Genomic DNA, 19,964 nt, shown 5'->3' on the forward strand with positions numbered 1-19,964 from the left:
GCTTCAAAAACATATGTCGATAACAAATCTCTATTAGTAATGTTCTTTAATGACTTTATTCTACTTGGTCCTTACCTCAAGCAATGCCGCAATCTTTTTTTGTGTTTGAGTGGCAATTTCCGTCCAAAGATATGGCATATCTCGATTGTTTTTCGTCTATGCCACACTCCCTGCCATTATGATGTCACAGCAGCCATTTTGTAGCGCGACAAAAGAGAAATCAAACACATTCCCGCCTCATACATTTTCCTCTAATGAGTTTTCGGCATGCCTGACTTGTCAACGTCTTCCATAAGTGAGACTAAAAACTACAGTAATAAGCTAGTATGGCGTCACTAGTCTACATATGTGATTTGTATTCTGATAGCTAATGTGCGAAGAGAAAAATACACGCCTCACCCAGAAATGAGGTGCGAAACCTAGAATTTCTGGGCATAGTGATGGATTAAAAAGACTTTCATAAATGTCTACTACAATTCAATTCAGTGGTATCATTACTTCGCAGGCGTTCCCCTTTAGAAAATCATGATCAGTTAGATGAGAAAGAAGGAGCTGTCGTCTGAAGTTATGCTGGAAACCAGACTTTTTTAGCCAGGGCCGACAGAGAATCTTTTCGACAGCCAAACCTAGTTGAAATGCAAAGGAATTCTTCATCGAACGTTTTAACATTGTCTCCGTTGATTTCAGCTCTGATCACAGTTAACCCTTGTTTTTCTCGCTACTTCTGATTTTCAAATGTAGACTGGTAATTAGAAAATGACTACAATGAGTTGAAATTTTGGCACAATTTCTAGTATATCTTGACTTATTCATATCTATAGAAAGATAGTCATATATGTAGGCAATGTATTTGTATGCACTTGTCGGTTGATATGTACTGTATGCAGTTGTAATAGACCTTACGAAAGTCGTTGTTATTTTTTTTGTGTCGATAAAGATTTCACTAAAACTTTGCCCCAGAATTTAAGTTATGTACATTGTTTCTGGCTGGGACGTGGAAAAAACACACATCAACGAAACCACCTGTTATTCAATAACCCCTCGCTATTTATCAAACAGATATGCCTTAATCAGCAAAATAGAGTCCCTGACCAGACTTAAGGTCGCTTTCGTGTCTGATGCTCTAAGGTAGCGAAGAATTTAATGACAACAACGACAATAGTAGTTATCTTAAACTAGCGACACCTAGCATAAGATGACGAAATACCAGCCTATGTTAGGTGTAATGGTGTTTCTATATTTGACATCTTCTCACACCTTTGGTAAACATTTAATGGGGATTAATGGAAAAATGGAGTTATCATTAAGTTAACTGTGAGGTCACTTGTTGAGCTGAAGTTACACTTACCACATAGGAGAAGAGACTGTACATACCTTACGCTAAAGAACTTTATTGAATCAGAGACTGCACTAAGTGATAGGGATCTAACTGTAATGGTGAATGATAGACCGCACTGGAAGGGGAACTTTGTTAATTATACAACTCAATAAGAGTATGACTGTATGTATATATGTGTATACAGTTGTATACAGTTGTCACGTTGCATACAGTTGCCCCTGTGATACTTAGTGCTCCAACAGACGAGAGGGTGGAGAAGGAATTGCACACCCCTCCTTCACCATAAAAAAAGTCATGTGCAGACAAGTAAATGCCTGTCTGCCTGCTCATCTGTCAAATCGACAGGAGAATAAAAAAAAGGTGTATGTACATAGGAGCATCTCCTGGGGAATCATGTAGTATTGATGTTGCTTGTTTTTTGTGCCGTATGGTATATTCCTGACAGCGAGACAGAAGTCCTCAAATCCTCCGAACGGTTGCAAGTAGGTATGCACTACATGGGCGTCGTCATGGTAACGATGTTTGTTTGTCCCTTGAGCTACCCATAGTGCCACGCGTTTCCCAGCGCGCAAAGGGACCCGTGATGGTGTCAATTTGCGTACGTATCATGGTATGTCCGAAAGGTGAACGACTCCAAGTGCCCTCCGATTGACCTGATGGCACTCCGATTTTCTTGGTGGTCTTCCGCCCATGCGATTTTGAAACATACCGTACTCATCTCTAACTTTTGAAAAATCCAAGAAAGTGCTTTTGAAAAAAAAAAAAACTGTCATTTTTGTCACTTAAAGTTCACCTAGAAACCTGTACCAGTCACCCGAGAGAGAGAAAAAATAGGATGACCTAATGGTCAACCCCTCCCGCAACGCGGCGTATCAGAGTACCGTGTGTACTGAGATAGATAATGGTGGTGTATATTAGATAAAGGATGAATAGTAATGTGGGTTACCCATTAGTGGATTACGGTTTATCATTGTGAGAAGAATAGGGAGGCAAACAGGTTGCTCATAAAGGCTGGATTATCGAGTTTGTATCACTACTGTCGACGGAACAAAGTGGAGGAAAAGAAAGATAGGGAGGGAGAAGTAACCCAGGAGAGAATTCGTTTTAAGAAAATTATAAGAGAATCTTTATTGCAAATTCATGCCCGAAGACCAATTACATGATTGTATATGCATGGAAATACAATGATGATAATAATATAGTATATTAGTGTACAATAAAAATGGACATAAAGTGAAATGAAGGTAATCAACTAGCGCTTGCTATTGGGTTTAATTTCTTTTCTGTATGCAGTGGAGGATGAAGTTCCCGACATTTTGGGAGACATATTCATTGGGTGGTACTATCAGGAAGACAGTTGCGTGTAGTTCGGTAAGATATGCAATGCTGGGAAAAATTTTGTTGACTATAAAGGTAGCACGTACTACGTGTCAGTAACTATCAAAGAACAAACAAAAATACATGTTCACTTTGAACTTCCGTGCCCATGTTTCTCACCACTTCTACTATCGTCACAGAGCGTCCGTCAGGACGAAAGGGAATGCCTGTGATGATGCTACCGTCAGCTGTTTTCAGAATCAGTCAAAAGTTCTATAAAACATTCCTGACTACTACAAAATCACATGTTAACTTTGAACTTCCGTGCCTACGTTTTTCACTTCTGTTAACGCCACAGTGTGTCCGTCAGGAGGAACAGGAATGCCTGTGATGATGCTATCGTCAGCTGTTTTCAGCCATACGTTCTCAAACCTTCCTGACTACTACAAAAATACATGTTCACTTTGAACTTCTGTGCTTACATGTACGTTTTTCACTTCTGTTATCGCCACAGTGTGGCAAAAGGAATGCCTGCGATGATGCGCATGCTATCGTCAGCTGTTTTCAGCCAGAAGTTCTCAAAACTCCCTGGCTACTTCCTCATGTCCCGCTCAGCTGGTGGTAAAACTAGACCATTTATCTTGTGTGTAGTGTTTGTCCAGCGCCTGACTTTGATGGGCCGTAAGGTGCAGCTTTGACGGCCCGTGCGACGTGCAAACATCGGTGCTTTGTGGCAACTAAGCCGGCGGTGTATAAACATTGGTTATGTCAATGGAATAGTACCACATGGCGACATTCTCCGAGATACCAAATGAAGAGATATTTGTCGGAATGGCGGGGTTGTATTGTACGGTTTACGTAGGGCGTGACACAGTTAAATAAAAGTTAATCTAGGAGGAAATATCGAGGGAAATTTCTCTAGAAAACTGTCAGAGGTTTGTTAATCAAATATGTTAAAGTAACAAACTTTTGATTAATGGAAAAACAGACTTTATTAAAAAAACTCTCTTGAAATCAATTCTCTATCAGAAAGAATTTTTCTGCCCAGAAAAGTATTCTCATAGTCGCTATCTAGCATGCAATTCTTTCACAGTAAACCTAGAGGTCCCGAGTTCGATACCCGTACCAAACCTGTGCCCTTGGGAAAGTTACTTCACACGACTTTCCTAACTCCACCGAGGTGTCAAAATGGGTAACTGACTTCGGTTGGGGAGGTAAAAGGCAGTGGAAGGAGAGGGATGGGATCCGCCTCCAAATACCGTGACCCAAACGCAGTGGATAACAACCCACTGCCGCTACGACTGTGGGACTACCTAGTACATAGATTTCATCATTGACAGATGTAGGGAAGGGGGAGGGGCGTGCCATGCAAAAATTATCACGTTTTCCTTCTGCTAAACCTCTTGCTTACACGGCAGCAGTAGCCAAGTTCCGTTGCCATGATAATGTTACTTGGCACTTCCATTCTTCCGTCGTATAATCCTTCACAAGCCCAAGTGGCTTACGTGTGTTTCCAAAGTTCAAAAGCGGCTCAAAAGCTTAAATGACATTTGTTTACACTGAAAAGCAAGAGCACTTGAGAGAGATCTTGTCCACCGTTAATTGCGGACCTAAGACTGACATTTGTGGCTACGACGTTGAAAGGCTTACAAGGACAACGTCATTTTTGTATGCATAAAAGAAGTTCTGATGACTAAATGTACATGTAATGAAAAAAAAGGCGCGTAAACGACCCACCACGGTTAGCAAACATTGGTCAGCGCAATGGTATTTGAGGGTCACACGAAGGTGAACTTTTGTCAGGGATGTTGCCATAGTCACATGTACAAAAACAATTATGACTTGCCCAGGGCACATGATTGTGCCCTTATTTGGTATAAGCTCTAGTTCGAATTGTGAGCACACTCATCTTCTTATAAAAAGAATACCCGAAAAGTTGAATACGGGAATCTGAAGTGCATATACACTTGAACATTTGTAGTGACATGTTTGTGAAGGGGTTTAGGTAAACATGTGATACAACTGAAATAACAAAATAACAGTTTAACCCTGTTATATCTAAGACAAGTGTATTTGCAGTAAGCTGGAATAACAGCAAGAAAACAGGAAATAATTCTGATAATGTTGCCCTTTACCAAACCAATTCAAATGCATCATTTATTCTTTCCCATTCAAAAACACGGATTCTGCTCTTTTCTATTACAATGAAAGCTGATGTTGTGTGATGACCCAAGGGCTACCGAAGCTACAGAAATGGAGATGGGCGCCACCTCTATGCATCTGTGACAGATGTGCGAATGGCCTCAACATTAACTTTCAAGTATTAAAACAACCAACGTGAGGAGTGACACGTACATACAAAATCATACCGCTGTGAATAAGAATATAGGAATGCATGACAAAAGTGTTTCACTAGTTACTGTATTATGAAGTACGAAACACGTAATACTATACAAACACCTTGTGGATAGTCACGCACATCTGAAAAGTGCAATTAATCAACCACTTGTGAATAAGAGTATAGGAGTGTAACACAAAAGTATTTTCCCATATTGACTAAGGAGGGGAGCGCGTTGACGTGTGTTAAATCTTACGTTAAGAAAACAAGGAAACAAATTATCAAAGAAAGACATTTGTTTAAGGACGCGTTGCGGTGGGGTTGTTTGTCGAGAGGGAGTTTAAAGACCAAAACAAACAAGTCAACAAAAAAGAACTGTCGGCGCAAGCATTGCGTGATTGCATGCGTGACCCTTTAGTCTTCAATATGACGAGCGTTCAAATATCGTGTTTTACGTTACTTGTATATTTTATCAAAAGAGGCCTTAAAAACAGATTTATAATTTTTTTTTGCATTTGTCCACGGGAACACTTGAAGTGTACGTTTTGCCTTAAAATCACTGGAGAATAAAAAATGGACTCGGTATAGATCACCCAAATTCATAAATATTTTCCTGTCGAGGTAAAAACTTTTAAAAAGGCGTTTCGCTTGCTTACTCTAGTAAGGATGCGGTCACATTCGTTGTAGGTCGTCGTAAGAATTCTAACGTCGTGGAATTTTGAAGCAGACTGTGACAGAACCAACCACCGACAAGGATATAAGACAGTCGTTTCTATAAAAAGATAGCTTAATTTTGTACGACAAATGCATGACTAAACCCTTAATTTGCGATCGCAGTACATATGGCCGTGAACACACAGACATGTGTGGCATCTTACTTAGCACACAGTCTGGCATAACTTTGTCCGTGTATCCATGACTAATTGCAGTCAAACCTACCTAAAAACACTAAGGAACTGATAAAACCTGGTTTATGTGGACAGGTGGGCAGTGGACAGGACTTGTAATACTTCTGTTAATGAGCAAAATGTCTACAAAAACACCACAAAGTGGCCACAATGGCCTGACTGTCCTTATGTAGATCTAGGTGGTCACTTAAGTCAGACCAGGAGGAAAAAGACGACGCGCGACGACTGTACGAAGAATAGGACCGCACGAAGAAGAGGACCGCGCCCTAACTGATAATGTTGGGGTGGGGCTGGGGGGCAGGCGTTCTAAACGGAATAGCCATCCAAGCGACCGACCTCCCCCAGTAACAAATACCAGAGTTATGCCAAAGGTTAAAAATCATTCTGTTTGCTACCGGTATACACGGTCCTTCCGAACCGCCTCAGCACAAGTAGGCTATTTTTCACGGCTTGCGTCAACATTTGTGACGTATTGAGAACTTTGCTCGGTACGTGTTCCGCTAGCCTGGTCTCCAGTCTCTCCCAGGGCTTCAGGCTGGGTTTCCTCGGCGCTGTGTGCTTCTATCCCCGCCCAGGAAGCTAAACCTACCCGGTGAATCAGCCTTAGTTGATAAACGGCCTTCCAAGCGGGCCGAGACAAAATGTCGTCGGGGGTATGTCGTCCCCGGTGCCGAAGAGCTTGTCTGTGAGGGCCCTGGCAACAGCCTGAGTTCAAGGCTAGACGTTCATGTATTAATCACATGGGAAAATGGGAGTGGTCACCATGTGACGTACGTGTCCAACGTGGTCAACCCTAGCCGTGGTGACAAAAAACACGAGACTCATTTTTGAACGAGACCCCCGACCGTATCGATCCTACAGCGGCTACTTCTGCATATTTTTGAAGAAAAAATCGTTGAGCAAGTTCCAAACTACCATGCCAGGGCGGGACAGATCATCCAGGTACTACTCACGCGACATGGATCGTGGCAGCCCCTCCGGATCCTTTGACGTGAGTTAGAATCACATTTTAAGTCGTTAATTTGAATGTTTAACGGGCAGTTGGTGTTTAGCAAGGAAACGCATACCATGAAAGCTACGCAGCGAATTGTTCCGTCCTCTTGGTCTGGAATGTAAGGGCAGATTTAGAATTGTACCATATGTTACGGAACTAACTCACCTTCGAGGTGAGTTAGAATCATATTTCTAATCGTTAGTTTAAATGTTTAACGGGCAGTTGGTGCCTAACAAGGAAACGCATGCCACGAAAAATAGGCAACGAATTATGAGCTCCATTCAGTCCTCTTGATCTAAAATTTAAGGGCGTGTTTAAGTTTAAAATTGTACCGTATCTTACGGGCTATACAATATTCACAATTTTTAAGATAAAAAGGTGTGGCTATTTGAATGGATGTCTATGTTAGCATAGGCACAAGGAAACGCATGGCGTGGAAACTAAGCAAGGTGTTGACGAATTGTGAGCCCTATCCATTTCTCTTCGTCAAAAATTTAAGAGCTTGTTAAAAATTGTACCATATGTTGCGGGCTATACTCATAGCCACAATTTTCAAACATGAAAAGGTTCGGCTATTCTTATGAATGTGTATGGTAGCATTGGTTAAGCTTAATTTTCACATTTAAATGTACAACGGTGGTGTTAGAAAGATCATTTTGACCATGAGAAACAAATACACGTATGAAGTCGTTTTAACCACAATCAGAGTTGATTTTGTAATGTTTATTGAAGTCTAACTGGCGCCGTTCAGTCGACTCACCTGTATAAAGTCCGGACAGGTACATGTAAAGACGGCAGGTCACAGTTGCACCTGTTGAATAGAACAAAGGCGACGGGTGTCTTTTTCTTCCTGGTCTGAACTAAATGACTGTGTAGCCATGGATAAACGGACAAAGTAGTGCCAGACCCAGTATTTAGCCTTTTTATGGGCAGTGGTTTGCTATCCATTGTGTCTAAGGCACCAGCTCTATCCTTCTACCGCCTTTTACCTCCCCAACTGAAGTCAGGTACCCATTTTTTTACACTTGGGTGAAGTGAGGAAAGCCGTGTTTCCCAAGGAGAAAATGTGTAGCTAGGAATTCTAGGAATAAAACGCATATCCTGTAGATCTCGTGTTCGCCTAGGCCTGGTCACTAGAGTACTCGGTATATGAGTCCACATGCCATATGAAATGGCTCAAAAACATGAACAATGTATCAGGCCCTAAGAAGTTCAAATACGTGATGAAGGAAACAAGATCACCAGTAAAACGCAACGTGGAAGTTCATAGCGCTTTCAGCCAGTCATTCTGTAACGACTTCAGTAGATAAAGAAACTTGTAGTTAATCCGTTTAAAAGAAAACCCCTGACAATGATATTACCAACAGTGAGTGAAAAAGAGACCCCACCAGACCTTTACACTGGGGTATGGCTCGTAGAATTCGGCAAAACAGGGGAAGAATTAACTAGGAGATTCAGTCCGTAGGAAGGTTAACATTTCTCCCTCCAAATAAGCCAAGGAAACCCTCTGATAGCCAAACTCCCTCGCAAACAACTCTCCCTATAGCCAGCTCCCAGCGTAGTTAGTCTAGTAGAGACTACGAAAAACTCCTTAAGAACACGCATACTCAAAATCGATGGTTATAGATTATTCTCAATGATATTCAAGTGCAAAAGTATGACAGGACATCGATTCATATCGATATGCGCGTGTCAAATATGTTGCACAATCTTATATCTTATATTCTATACTAGGAAAAGAACGGCCTAGTATTTCCTCGTCTTTTCGTTGCTACGTAACTTCTGTTGAATCTGCAAATTACACATTTGTCTTGTCTTTGGGCTCCCTTGAAGCTGCTTGTTTTTCTTATCAATCCCTCCAATTTTGTCGCCTACTTATACAAACGATTCAACCCTCCTCAGTTTCGCAGCCTTTCCTCTTCCTAAATCCTGATAGTTTCGCAAAGTTTTAAGTAAAAACCGGGAAACTAAGGGCGCGGTCACATAGGCCGTACAATCGTCATACGATCGCTAACTTCGGGCATTTTGGACGACAGCCATGTACGTGTCTTGAAAGTTCAACTGTCTTAGTCCTCAAAATGCTGTTTTGGATCCATGTCGGTGGTTGGTTCTGTCATCACAGCCTGCTTAAAATCCTACGGCATCAAAATCGCACGATGATCGCGCGACCTATGTGACCGCGCCCTAAGTGCGCACATGTAGATGTTAGACTCGAGTTCATAAGTGCATTTGCACATCTCAGTCTTTTAGTACCTCAACGAACCTTGATTTGAACTAGTAAATCAACTGCGTCAGCGTAATGTATTAGAAGAGACGGAATGTATAGACTTGTTATTGCAAATGTTGCACAAAGAAACCCGATGGTAAGGAAACGCCATACAGTGGAAACTGGGCAACGCACATTCATTGGCGACCTGCGGTTTAACAATGAAGCATTGAAATTTGGCAACAAAAACCGTGACCTAAAAGGTGCACCTATAGGTGGGTTCACACGTGCGTATTTATTCAGGTCCGTATGAGGTCCGTATTGAGTTCTTATTATCTACCAGGCTCCACAGGTCGTTTGAAATATATTAGGAATTGAACAAATAACATGCGAAACGAGTTAGCTGGCCGAGGAAGTTTGGTTTGCAACCCAGCTGGCATCTTATCTGTCTATATTTGTCCAATTTCTACTAAATTTATTTTTCCAGCGATCTGTGGGACTAGTAGAGGTTTCCATACGGACCTCATACGTACGGACTTGAATATTTGAACCTGGCTTAAATTGTGTATAATGCTCGGTCAGAAGCGTCGTACGATTTTTGTTGTTGAAGATGTTTCGGCGAGACTATAACAGATCCGCCCGTCTACAAATCTCTAAGACTACATTTTCCATCGGCAGACTTGCACGACTCAATCGTGACTGTCCCAAAAACTTTATAGTATGACGAATTTGACCGGGCACGAAACCTAGTTCCTCCATAGTAGACATTAACCGCTGTTTTGTAACAGACTGGAACATTTATGTACATAGCACTTAGAACCTAAAAACGTTTTACGGCTACATTGAAGAGGTAATTTAAGCCTACGTGCTGACCGACTAAATCATCGACCGGTAGTAAAAATAAAGTTGAAGTAGTTAAAATTCAACTCGTTTGAAATCTGTTCCCCTCCCTTTCTTCCCCTTTCGCTACCTGTTTACAGACATATGTTGCTGTGGCTAAAAAAAGTTATTGCTGGCTCTTTATGGTAAAGACAAGGGCATGGTATGGACCGATCCTGTCGAACGCCATATCGAACAGATAGAGTCCCCTATTCTATTTCGAACACCTCCGTCAAAAGCTGCCACAGCAGGACAGAAATGGCTATTTTTGACGGAGGTGTTCGAAATAGAACAATGATCGAACAGAGGGCGGGGTTTTGGGGATCGGTCCATTGGAAGGCGGAGCCTATCCTTCTACTTCCACCTCATTTACTTCCTTAACGGCAGTCATCAGGTACACATTTACACCTGGGACGTCACGTTAAGTGCTTTTCCTAAATATAAGGACACATCGTCTAGCGCTAGCCAGAAATAAAACCCTTAGCCTCTTGATAGAGTGTTCATAAGCCTTTTAGTAACTACTCGGCTATTAATGACACTAAAGGGGTCTTGATCAGACAAAATGGCAAATTTTGTCCCTTTCAATTTCTTTAACAAATGTTTGTAAAGGTGCACTCTCAATGCACTTGCGTCAAGCTTGCGTCACTACGGGGTTAATTCATTCACTGCGTCACTGTTCTGTTATTTTCTCCGAATTTTTATACTTAAGATATTGCGTAATACGTAAAAGTATAACTTAGAAGACGATGAAATACACAAAAAGTAATAAAATTCGTTCCTTATCTCTGAAATTCGTGGAGTATCTTTCGAACCCCGCAGTGACGCAAGCTTGACGCAAGTGCAGTGAGAGTGCAACTTTTAGGGGTCTTGATCAGAAAAAAATTGCAAATTTGTCCCTTTCAATTTCTTTAACATATGTTCGTAAGAAATTGGGGAGCAAGTTGAATGTAAAATCCACAGGCCCGTCTAGACGTAGCGGCATAATTTGTAGACACATGCCAAATTCAAAGGCAGTTACGTACTCTTAAACAGCACTTGGTAGTTTATTGGGGGGGGGGGGGGGGGCACATGAAACAATCCAAAGTGCAAGTTGACGAAGGGCGTTAGAATTGTGATGTTGCAACTGCGGTAAATTATGGCACCTCGCCCCCTTGACCTATTGATTCGTTTTAACCCCGGCTTCTGTTGTATTGGCTTTGAATGGCCGGGTTCCATTCCTGGGTGTAGACTCCCTTGCAGTCTTGGAAGGGGCAGAAACTCGCTATCACGGCAAAACAGCCCCGTTCCGAAGACTGCAAGGTCGTCCATCCTGGGTGGACCTTGTGCCATTCCATTTGGAAAGACACCTAGCCCGACTTTCCTCGCTCCGAAAATGGGTACCTGATTTAGGTTGGGGAGGTACAAGGTGGTAGAAAGAGAGGGATGGATCCCGGCCTCCAATACCGTGTCTTAGACACCCCTACCCACTGCCAGCCAATACCAGGTCCTAGATACAGTGAATACAGTGGATAGCAGTCCAATGCCCTTAAGGCCACCTTTTTAACTTCGGTTGATTTGCCCTTTTCTATCTCGACAACTGTTGTGCCTTGACTCTTTACATTTTGATATGTTGACTCCGTGAATGAGTTTTCAACTGTTTTTATTTAACCACCAATCACTCACCAACGAACATCTATTTTTCTTTCTTTTTAAATGGTAAGAGTGCAAGACATAGACAAATAGACACCGTGTCACACCGCAATATGGCGGTAACAGCCCCTCTTTAAAAGATGTACATATTGATGATGTCCCAGGTGGAGCGTGTTAATATTAACTAGTTTAACGATCTGTGACGTTATTGGGTTGGGCCCACATCCTCACGTCATGCAGTACTGACCACTGGTCACGTAGGCGTTACTTGACCATAGCAGTCAAAAATATCTGTGAAAAAGTGGACCTAGCTATACCACAGTGGTCATATCTTTTTACTATGGTCTTTCCGTGAAGGTCAAGATTATGTTTAGAGTAGAGCAAGATGTAAAATACGATCGAAGCAATATTTTGAAGAATTGCAAGATCCTTTCTATCCTTGTCTATCCGGAAATATTGGGTGGCTGCGCCCTCTGAAAAGAAATGTTTGTTTAGTGAGTAAATAGGTGTATATATAGACAGTACTGGTGTCCTAGATACGGATACTGTGTACCAATAACAAAACTGTACAGTATACATACTATACAAAACTGGCTACTTACAAAACGTATGCTATAGTGTACCAATCAATTGCTGTATATGTGAAGCAAAGTTTTGTTTTGACATGATACGACTTTATAAAAAAAAGAGAGCAGAAAACCCATATGAAGCGTCGCCCACGCAAGTAGTATGAAGCGTCGCCAAAATGAAAAGAAAAGAAAAGAATGAATCGAGCGGAGGAAAAGTTCTAGCAATTCAAGGGAAAGATTGCATTTTGCACTCGCAAGCCTGACTATTTATAGCCATAGTAACTACTAACCAGGCAAACAGAGGTGGAACCAGGAATTTAAGGAAGTGGATGACAAACAAAGGAGAAGATATCGAGTTACGGAACAGAATTGTTGTGAAAACAGAACCAACAGGAACAAAAGAAATGGCTGTTTGATCGTGTTGTTAGGAGGACAACCGTACAAACAAGATACGATTGAATCATGTATGTCGTTCTTGTGCCAGTTTGTTAGCACAAACATACTCATCGTAAGATAGTATAGTCTGCGTTGTTGGAACCACTTTGAAGTAAAGATAAATATCTTACCTAGTGCCCCTAGATATTTGATTAGGTGAAAGGGTGTGGTATTTCTCAGAGAACGCCAGCTAAAACTTCCTCCCTGGAAGAAAAAAGTCATTATTTTTTGTTTAAAACTATGACCATTGTTCATATGATATTGAGTCAAGTTGAACTGATTTAATGCAAAGTTAAATATTTTACCTAGTACCCCGAACTATTTCAATAACGTGGAAGGGTTTGGTATCATACCGCACCCTTCCACGTTTAGATAACACTACCTGAAACGTCTTACTTGGAAAATAGCAATTCAAAAAGCTAAATTGAAGTTTAGCTTCATGATGAAATGAATGATGATGAAATTATGATTGTTTTTAGGATATTGAAGCGAGTTGGTCGCGGAAACCACAACAGTACGAGGCACGTCGAAAGAAGGAGAAAGCGAGGAAGAACTCGATGGCCTGTTACCACGTGGTTGTGATGGTCTTTCTTTTCATCATCACCGGTGGAGTGGCATACCTGGGTAAGGCAATATATCTAGAACTAAAGGAATTACTACCAGGATAACCCTAGTCATGTATAGCCAGTTAAATGCCATCAAGTTGTACACATACGTTCATATATTATCTTTCAAAAGCCTTCTCAAAATCTGAATGCTTGAACTACAAAAACTGCCTCAAAATCTGCAAAGTCAAAGTTAACAGTTTTGATTTTGAGAATGCTTTTGAGGCAATCTGACGCAAGTTTTGCCTATGTCATCTCTGTTGTGAAAGTAACAGTGTTCCCCTATAAGAGAGGATTAGCAGAAGTCAGATAACTTGCTAAACCCTACGTATATATATATATATATATATATATATACGTAGGGTTTAACAAGTTAAATATATATGAATACTAGCCTATGACCAAAAGCGCACAACAACGTACAACAGAGGTGATAGTTGCTATATTTGCCATACAAAAGCAATCGCCATAAAAGCTTTTAATTTGTTAACCAAGCACAGAAAAATCTAAATCGTCCGTCATATATTGATTTTGTACTTGTTTGTCTCAACCTACAGTGTACAATGGAACAGATACATCTTCTTACCTCCGCAGGCCTCAGTTTGGTGAGTGTTTCTTTCATTATCTTTTACATGATTACATCTAACTTCTGTTAATCTTGGCTTACTCCCAGTTTCATGTGTATACAAAAAAAGGAAATGGCCACATAATCTGTTTGATTAGGCACACAAACGTAAAAAACGTAACATGCAACTAAGAACTAGAAGTGACCTCTAGGTCGCTAGCACTGTTTACACAATATGAACGCACAACTACAGGGTTATATTAAAATTGCTTATCCGCACATGTTCTTATCATAGGTTCATGAGACTGCACAGTGTACGTGTGCAAATATTTGTCATCAAAATACCGGAGTCAAGTCAGCAGTGTGACCATTTTGGCTCATTCAATAACACTGTGGGAAAAGCAGGAATGGTGCAGCTTTTCAATTACCAGCTGTTAGCAAAAATGCAAAGTAATATCACCACAAACATGCACTGCGTTGTTTTGCGTTGCTGCCTGTGTGACCAATTATTGGTAATCTATCAGCCACCTTCGGGTTACCTGGAACGTATAAGATTAGAGAGAACAACTAGTCCTTGACTTTGTTAGCTTTTATCTCAAACTGGACCGACTTGGTTTGGACTAGTTGATACTTGATCGGACCTTGTTTTTCAGACCCGGTTGACATGTTCCTATTTGGAACCTTACTTTAATGTTGACTTCATGTGTGATTTTAACGGATAGTCTGTAGTTCTTCTTTGGCCGACCCCTGCGCCTCTTTTCCTGTGGATAAAGGATAAAAAGATTAATATTGAACGAATGAATGAAAGACCTTTATGATACATTTATGCACAAACAAGCTACGTACAGGTCATAGCGATAGGACACAATATGAGAAAGGTGGTATCTTATAACATCTACAGAGACTACTACATGCTAGTATGTACAGGTTCAACTTCTCGCTTCTTCAGACAGTTGTAAACCTAAAGCTAGTTGTAATCAAAAATACATTTTTTATTTTACATGCTCCGTCTCGGCAGATGCCTGTCCGTGTAAGAACGGAGGCAGCTGTACCGAAGGTCCCAGCGGGTCCATCTGTACCTGTGCAGAAGGTTGGACAGGAGCCACATGTGAAACAGGTATGTGTAGATATCTAAAACTATAATTAACAATAAATAATAATCATAAAATCTAGATCAAGGCAGCAAAGACTTACCGTGATACTAAACTGCCTAAGTGCTTAGGCCATTGACTTGACCATTTTTTCTTTGTCCGTCAATAAGATGCTCCTGTTCTCTAGTTTCCGCTGTCTTAAAACTCAGCCCTGAGTCTTTTGTGACATACTGGTATGTTGACGACAATCTGTACAATATGAGATATATGTTGACAAATTATTTACAAAACACAATACTTATGAAACATGTGACTGTATAAAACATTTGTCTCTTTAGAGTTGTTCTGCGCAAGCCAGCCTTGTGGGCATGGAGGAGTCTGTCTGGACGGTGCCAACGGCTTCTACTGTTTCTGTGACGAAGGGTGGGACGGTAAGCAGTGCGAAACAGGTAAAAGCACATTTATTTATCTATTCATATACTTCGTCTCAAGTAAGTGTGATATACATGTACAAGTCGTGGACAGCCTATTCTACTATGTAGCGAAAGACCAGAAGACCCATTTAATAAAGAACTGATATGATCCCATCTTTGAAAACAGAAGATGTTAGACTATAATCCTTGCTATCTCTCAGTACCGAAAATGAATACAAGAGATCATACCATTCTTGTGTGCTATATATTGTTTCTACATCACTGATTATACACAAAATGGCTCAACTTATTACATGTTTCCACAGACGTTGACGAATGTAAAAACAACCCGTGTGGCACGAATCAACAGTGTATCAATCAGCCTGGCGACTACACATGCAACTGCACCCAGGGATACGACGGGAAACCTTGCAAGGGTAAGACATTTTTAGACGCAGATTCTTAAGGAGGAAATCTTTTTACATTTGAAAATAAGTTTCCAGACACTGATTTGAAATGAGGAAAAAGTCTTCTTAGATCTGAAAATCAGTATCAAGATGACTCTCCAAAGACGTTTTTCTTACTTCACTTCCACTGTGCCACACTGTTGTAAAACTGCTTGGGTCCCACAGATCAAGACGCTGACAGTTTCTACCAGTCTTCTCAGTCTATAGGACTGAGAATATAGAGCTTCCAACATTTCATTTGCTTTAGCAACAGCGACTCCAAGTCAATATCTACAGCAACACTTTTCCATAAGGCAGAGAGTCCGTGTAAACTGTATCCAGCAAAACCATTTTCTTGCTTATGTCAGTGATTTTATTATGATGTGTGAAAAAACACATCGACAAGCTAAGTCATTAACCACACCTGTGCTTTACGACATACGACACGAATTCTCAAAATTTAATGTGATAATCGTACATCCTTCCCACAGATGTCAACGAGTGCGAAGCTACACCTTACCCTTGTCACGTCAACGCGACCTGCACCAACACTGATGGAAGTTACTCCTGCTCCTGCAAGTCAGGCTTCAGTGGGGACGGAGATAACTGTGCAGGTAACATAGCCTGTTGGCAGACGTTTTTAACAACTTAGCTATATAATCGTGTATAACCCGGGTATATGAATATCAAAAGTGATACGACAGGCAATAGTTTGAATAAAGGTGCATTTTAAGGACATTTTAAGATCAGAAATTTACTAATCGCTAAAAGTGTTATATCTGGGTATCTTAATATTACAAGTGATTCGGCATGGAATATTTTGGATAAAAGTACAGCAGTTATAATGATAATCCTAGCCTGGTATACAGTACCATGGAAGGAGTGGATCCATTGTATACTACACCAGCAGCTTACGGATGTACCAAGTTGTATGTACTTTTGCCTTGACTGTGAACACATTTGTTGCAATTCTTAAAAATTATTTTTTAGATGATGAAAGTAAACAATGTTATTATATTAACGCACGATGTTATTTTCCTACAGATGTCGACGAGTGCTCCTTTCTCGGTCGATGTCCAGCCAACTCAAACTGTGTCAATACTATTGGCAGTTACTACTGCGATTGTCACCAAGGATACGGTGGACCATCTTGTACAGGTAAGGATTGAATGCATAGTGTTCATTACAGCAGGAGTGGCTCAGATCTAGACTTGTTTCTCAACATTGCCTCCCACAAATATCCATCAGGCAGTGGTAACATGTATATGTGAATGAAAAAGTATATACTGTATGTTATAGTTGTCCCCACAGTTCTGATGCTATATCCTGTAGTTTGTTAGATCCGTAAAGCTATTCACGGATATAGTTCGTCATATCTATGGTATGCTGAAGTGACTTCCTCTCGGAAATCTAATGGTTACAAGAATATCTAAAAGATAATCACATTCAAAGCTCGTACCCATTTTGAAAATTCATGGTGAGACGTAAAAGACCTACGCATGTAGCGTTCCGCATACTATTTTGTTGTATTGATCTATGATTTCAAATTAATCTATAACTAAAACGGGTTTCATTTTTTCTATAGAAGTAACTACAACGCCTCCGCCATCTACAGCAAGTTCCACAACAACAACGACCTTGAACACCTTCACTGGTACTGTGACTACAACAACGGCGGCACCCACAACACCGGGAACAACGGCGGAGCCAACAACACCCGGGACAACAGAGGCACCAACAACCACAGAGCCAAGCCCAGACATCGGCTGGACAAATGGGCAAAGCGTTGCAAACAATAACATCATCTACGCCAACGGCACTAGCGACATTAGAGACAGCGGCTGGAAAGTAGATACCACTATTGATCAAGAAATCAGTGAAGCTGTCAATCACACAGGACACCAGTCTTGGTACTATAAGAGTGGTATAAACCCTGTTAATCCACCTGCTCCCGGAGACAAAACACCCTTCTCTCCCGGACTCAGCGTTAAAGTCGGACGGTCGGACAGCGCCTACACCGGCGACGCGGACTCTTTCTACGTGTCCTTCTGGTTCAAAATGGCGCATGATGGCAGTGACAGATACGGAGACGGGACTCGGATGTTGGTCGTAGCGGGAGACCCAGACGGTACAGACGCCTCGTCAAACTACCTAGAGATCAATTTTCCCTACAGATTCAACGCCAAGGTAGAAATTCGAACCAAGGAAAGCCATCCTAGTTATGCAGAATGCGCGCAGAGCAAGGACTGCGGCGATGACTTTGGTTTGATCTATACCACCATAGCCAACAGGCTTGATCCCACCACCTGGCACCATGTTGAGATGACCCTCCGCTCCCGGCCCCAAGACTACATGGACGAGTGGTTCTATGTCATCGACGGGGACACGGCAAACCCTTCGCAAGGAGGCGCTTTTTACAAAACCCAGCAGTACGACGAAGACCGGTACCTGTACGTCAACAGGGTGTCGTTCATTGACATCAGTAGCGAGAGTGTCAACAGAAAGAAAGGAATCTACTTCGATGACATCAGCTATAAAGCCTACAATTCATCCAATCCCGCCTTGGTCCTTGACGAATACAGCACCTCTTTTGAACCAGTTTAGAAAATGGAACTAAGTCAGATCGTCAATTGGGAGATGCTGTTTTAAACCTAGTGCATCTTTTGATAGCTAGTGGTGTTATGTGCAGTTCCTAAGTTAAGATAGGTCCCCCCAAACAATAATAAAACAAGAATGCAAAGCGCTTACTTGTGTATTGCAGATAAACTCGCATACGCTGTACCGGTAGGTTTGGGATACTTTAATGTGGTGATGCCCACACAATGATGTAACGGTCTCTTTAAAACTTTTCACGACCTGTGGTCGATAAAAGAGTGTGTCTTAATAGCAATAGTATATAGCATATATCTCTATATGTTAATATTTGTGTTTTCCATACAGCTTGTACAACTGAAGTCATAAGGCTAATATATATATATATTGTATGCAGGTAGCTATTGTTAGGCATATTAACATAATGTCCAATAGTACTAATATTGGACTAATGGTGGCAACACAAAGTTGAGTTGTGAATGTATACTTTCTAGACATCAATAAACTGAAAGCAAATATTTTGACCCATGTGTGACGTATTTTTCTTAATAGATTTAGCTGCCAATTAACTTTGAAGTGTGACAGATAGATTTCTATCGTCATGGGTTGGTCTGGTATCGAAACCAACACTACAAGATACAAAAGCACAAAACAAACACATACTTTAATCTTGCCTAAACAGGGAAACATGTAAACACAGGCAAATACTACAGAAGATAGTGGTGTTAGTTTGAGGCACTTCTTATTCACACTCGCATATCAGTTTGTCTGATTGATTGATTGTTGTTATTTTATGAATTTAGGCGAAAAACAAGCTATTAGAGTATGAAATTCGGTATGAATGGGCAGGGGTATAACTGTTTGAAAAGGATGTGTGAGTGTGTGTGTGTGTGTGTGTGTGTGTGTGTGTGTGTGTGTGTGTAGGAGTTTGAAATGAAAGCACTTCTAATTGTGGTATTATGTTTTGTATTATTGCAGTAGAAACTACAAAAGGTGGTATTTTCAACATGTGACAAAATGACAAGTAGCTAATCGTGTTTGGCAGCCTTAACCCTAAGAGTACCGTACTTGTTTTACCAAATCGTTCCAAATTTCAAGGGCTAAATATCAACTGCGGATTCAGCTAACGATTCATTGATTCACTGTTCTGAATGTGCATATTTCTATATATGGCCTATAGATTCAATGCTACAGACGTAAGGATACAAAGGTTTGCAGAATATGTAATCAAACTAAGTCATATCATCTTTCGGTACTGTCCCAGAAAATAGAGAGAGTCAACCAATACAATCTTTATTGCATACATGTTTAATGATTTACAGACGTCATGTATGTAGCTTTGGCATCAAGTAGTAACTCACGATAGGCTTGCTACCGATAATTAGTTCCTTAATCTATGCCAGCTTGCTACATGCCTGCTTATTTCTTCAAACATTTTATCACATGGTTTGGACAGCATGTGTGTAACCAGAAATTTAGAATCAGTATATCGGAAGCCAAACTCACACACTCGTTGTCATAAACATGCCCGCAGGCCGACTTTTGAGCTTTCATGAATAAACAAAGGTTCAAACAAACAAACAAACAAACAAACAAACAAACAATTATACAGAATAAAAACAGGCAGTGTGCACTCTT

General features: G+C 40.9%; 2 protein-coding genes across 2 annotated transcripts; both read left to right on the plus strand.

The window, feature by feature from the left end:
- Positions 1-6,665: 6,665 nt before the first annotated feature.
- On the plus strand, positions 6,666-13,880 carry LOC118406166. The gene is made up of 3 exons (XM_035806056.1): positions 6,666-6,893; positions 13,094-13,238; positions 13,777-13,880. Exons 1-3 carry the CDS (start codon positions 6,819-6,821, stop codon positions 13,863-13,865), a joined length of 309 nt encoding a protein of 102 aa, XP_035661949.1. The 5' UTR covers positions 6,666-6,818; the 3' UTR covers positions 13,866-13,880.
- A 203-nt stretch (positions 13,881-14,083) lies between these two features.
- LOC118405450 lies at positions 14,084-18,850 on the plus strand. The gene is made up of 7 exons (XM_035804951.1): positions 14,084-14,098; positions 14,712-14,901; positions 15,214-15,324; positions 15,615-15,725; positions 16,226-16,348; positions 16,779-16,892; positions 17,320-18,850. The coding sequence occupies exons 1-7, from the start codon at positions 14,084-14,086 to the stop codon at positions 18,336-18,338; spliced, it is 1,683 nt and encodes a 560-aa protein (XP_035660844.1). The 3' UTR covers positions 18,339-18,850.
- The last annotated feature ends 1,114 nt before the right edge of the window (positions 18,851-19,964 follow it).

Source organism: Branchiostoma floridae, chromosome 18 (assembly GCF_000003815.2).
Source record: "Branchiostoma floridae strain S238N-H82 chromosome 18, Bfl_VNyyK, whole genome shotgun sequence".
Classification (NCBI taxonomy): domain Eukaryota; kingdom Metazoa; phylum Chordata; class Leptocardii; order Amphioxiformes; family Branchiostomatidae; genus Branchiostoma; species Branchiostoma floridae.

Bases quoted from the DNA above. Each gene is read 5' to 3' on its own strand.
- LOC118406166 (XM_035806056.1), top strand. From the start codon at position 6,819: ATGCCAGGGCGGGACAGATCATCCAGGTACTACTCACGCGACATGGAT. The intron at 6,894-13,093 runs GTGAGTTAGAAT...GATTGTTTTTAG, and splicing joins GCCCCTCCGGATCCTTTGAC to GATATTGAAGCGAGTTGGTC. The intron at 13,239-13,776 runs GTAAGGCAATAT...CTCAACCTACAG, and splicing joins CGGTGGAGTGGCATACCTGG to TGTACAATGGAACAGATACA.
- LOC118405450 (XM_035804951.1), top strand. The intron at 15,325-15,614 runs GTAAAAGCACAT...ATGTTTCCACAG, and splicing joins CGGTAAGCAGTGCGAAACAG to ACGTTGACGAATGTAAAAAC. The intron at 16,893-17,319 runs GTAAGGATTGAA...TTTTTTCTATAG, and splicing joins CGGTGGACCATCTTGTACAG to AAGTAACTACAACGCCTCCG.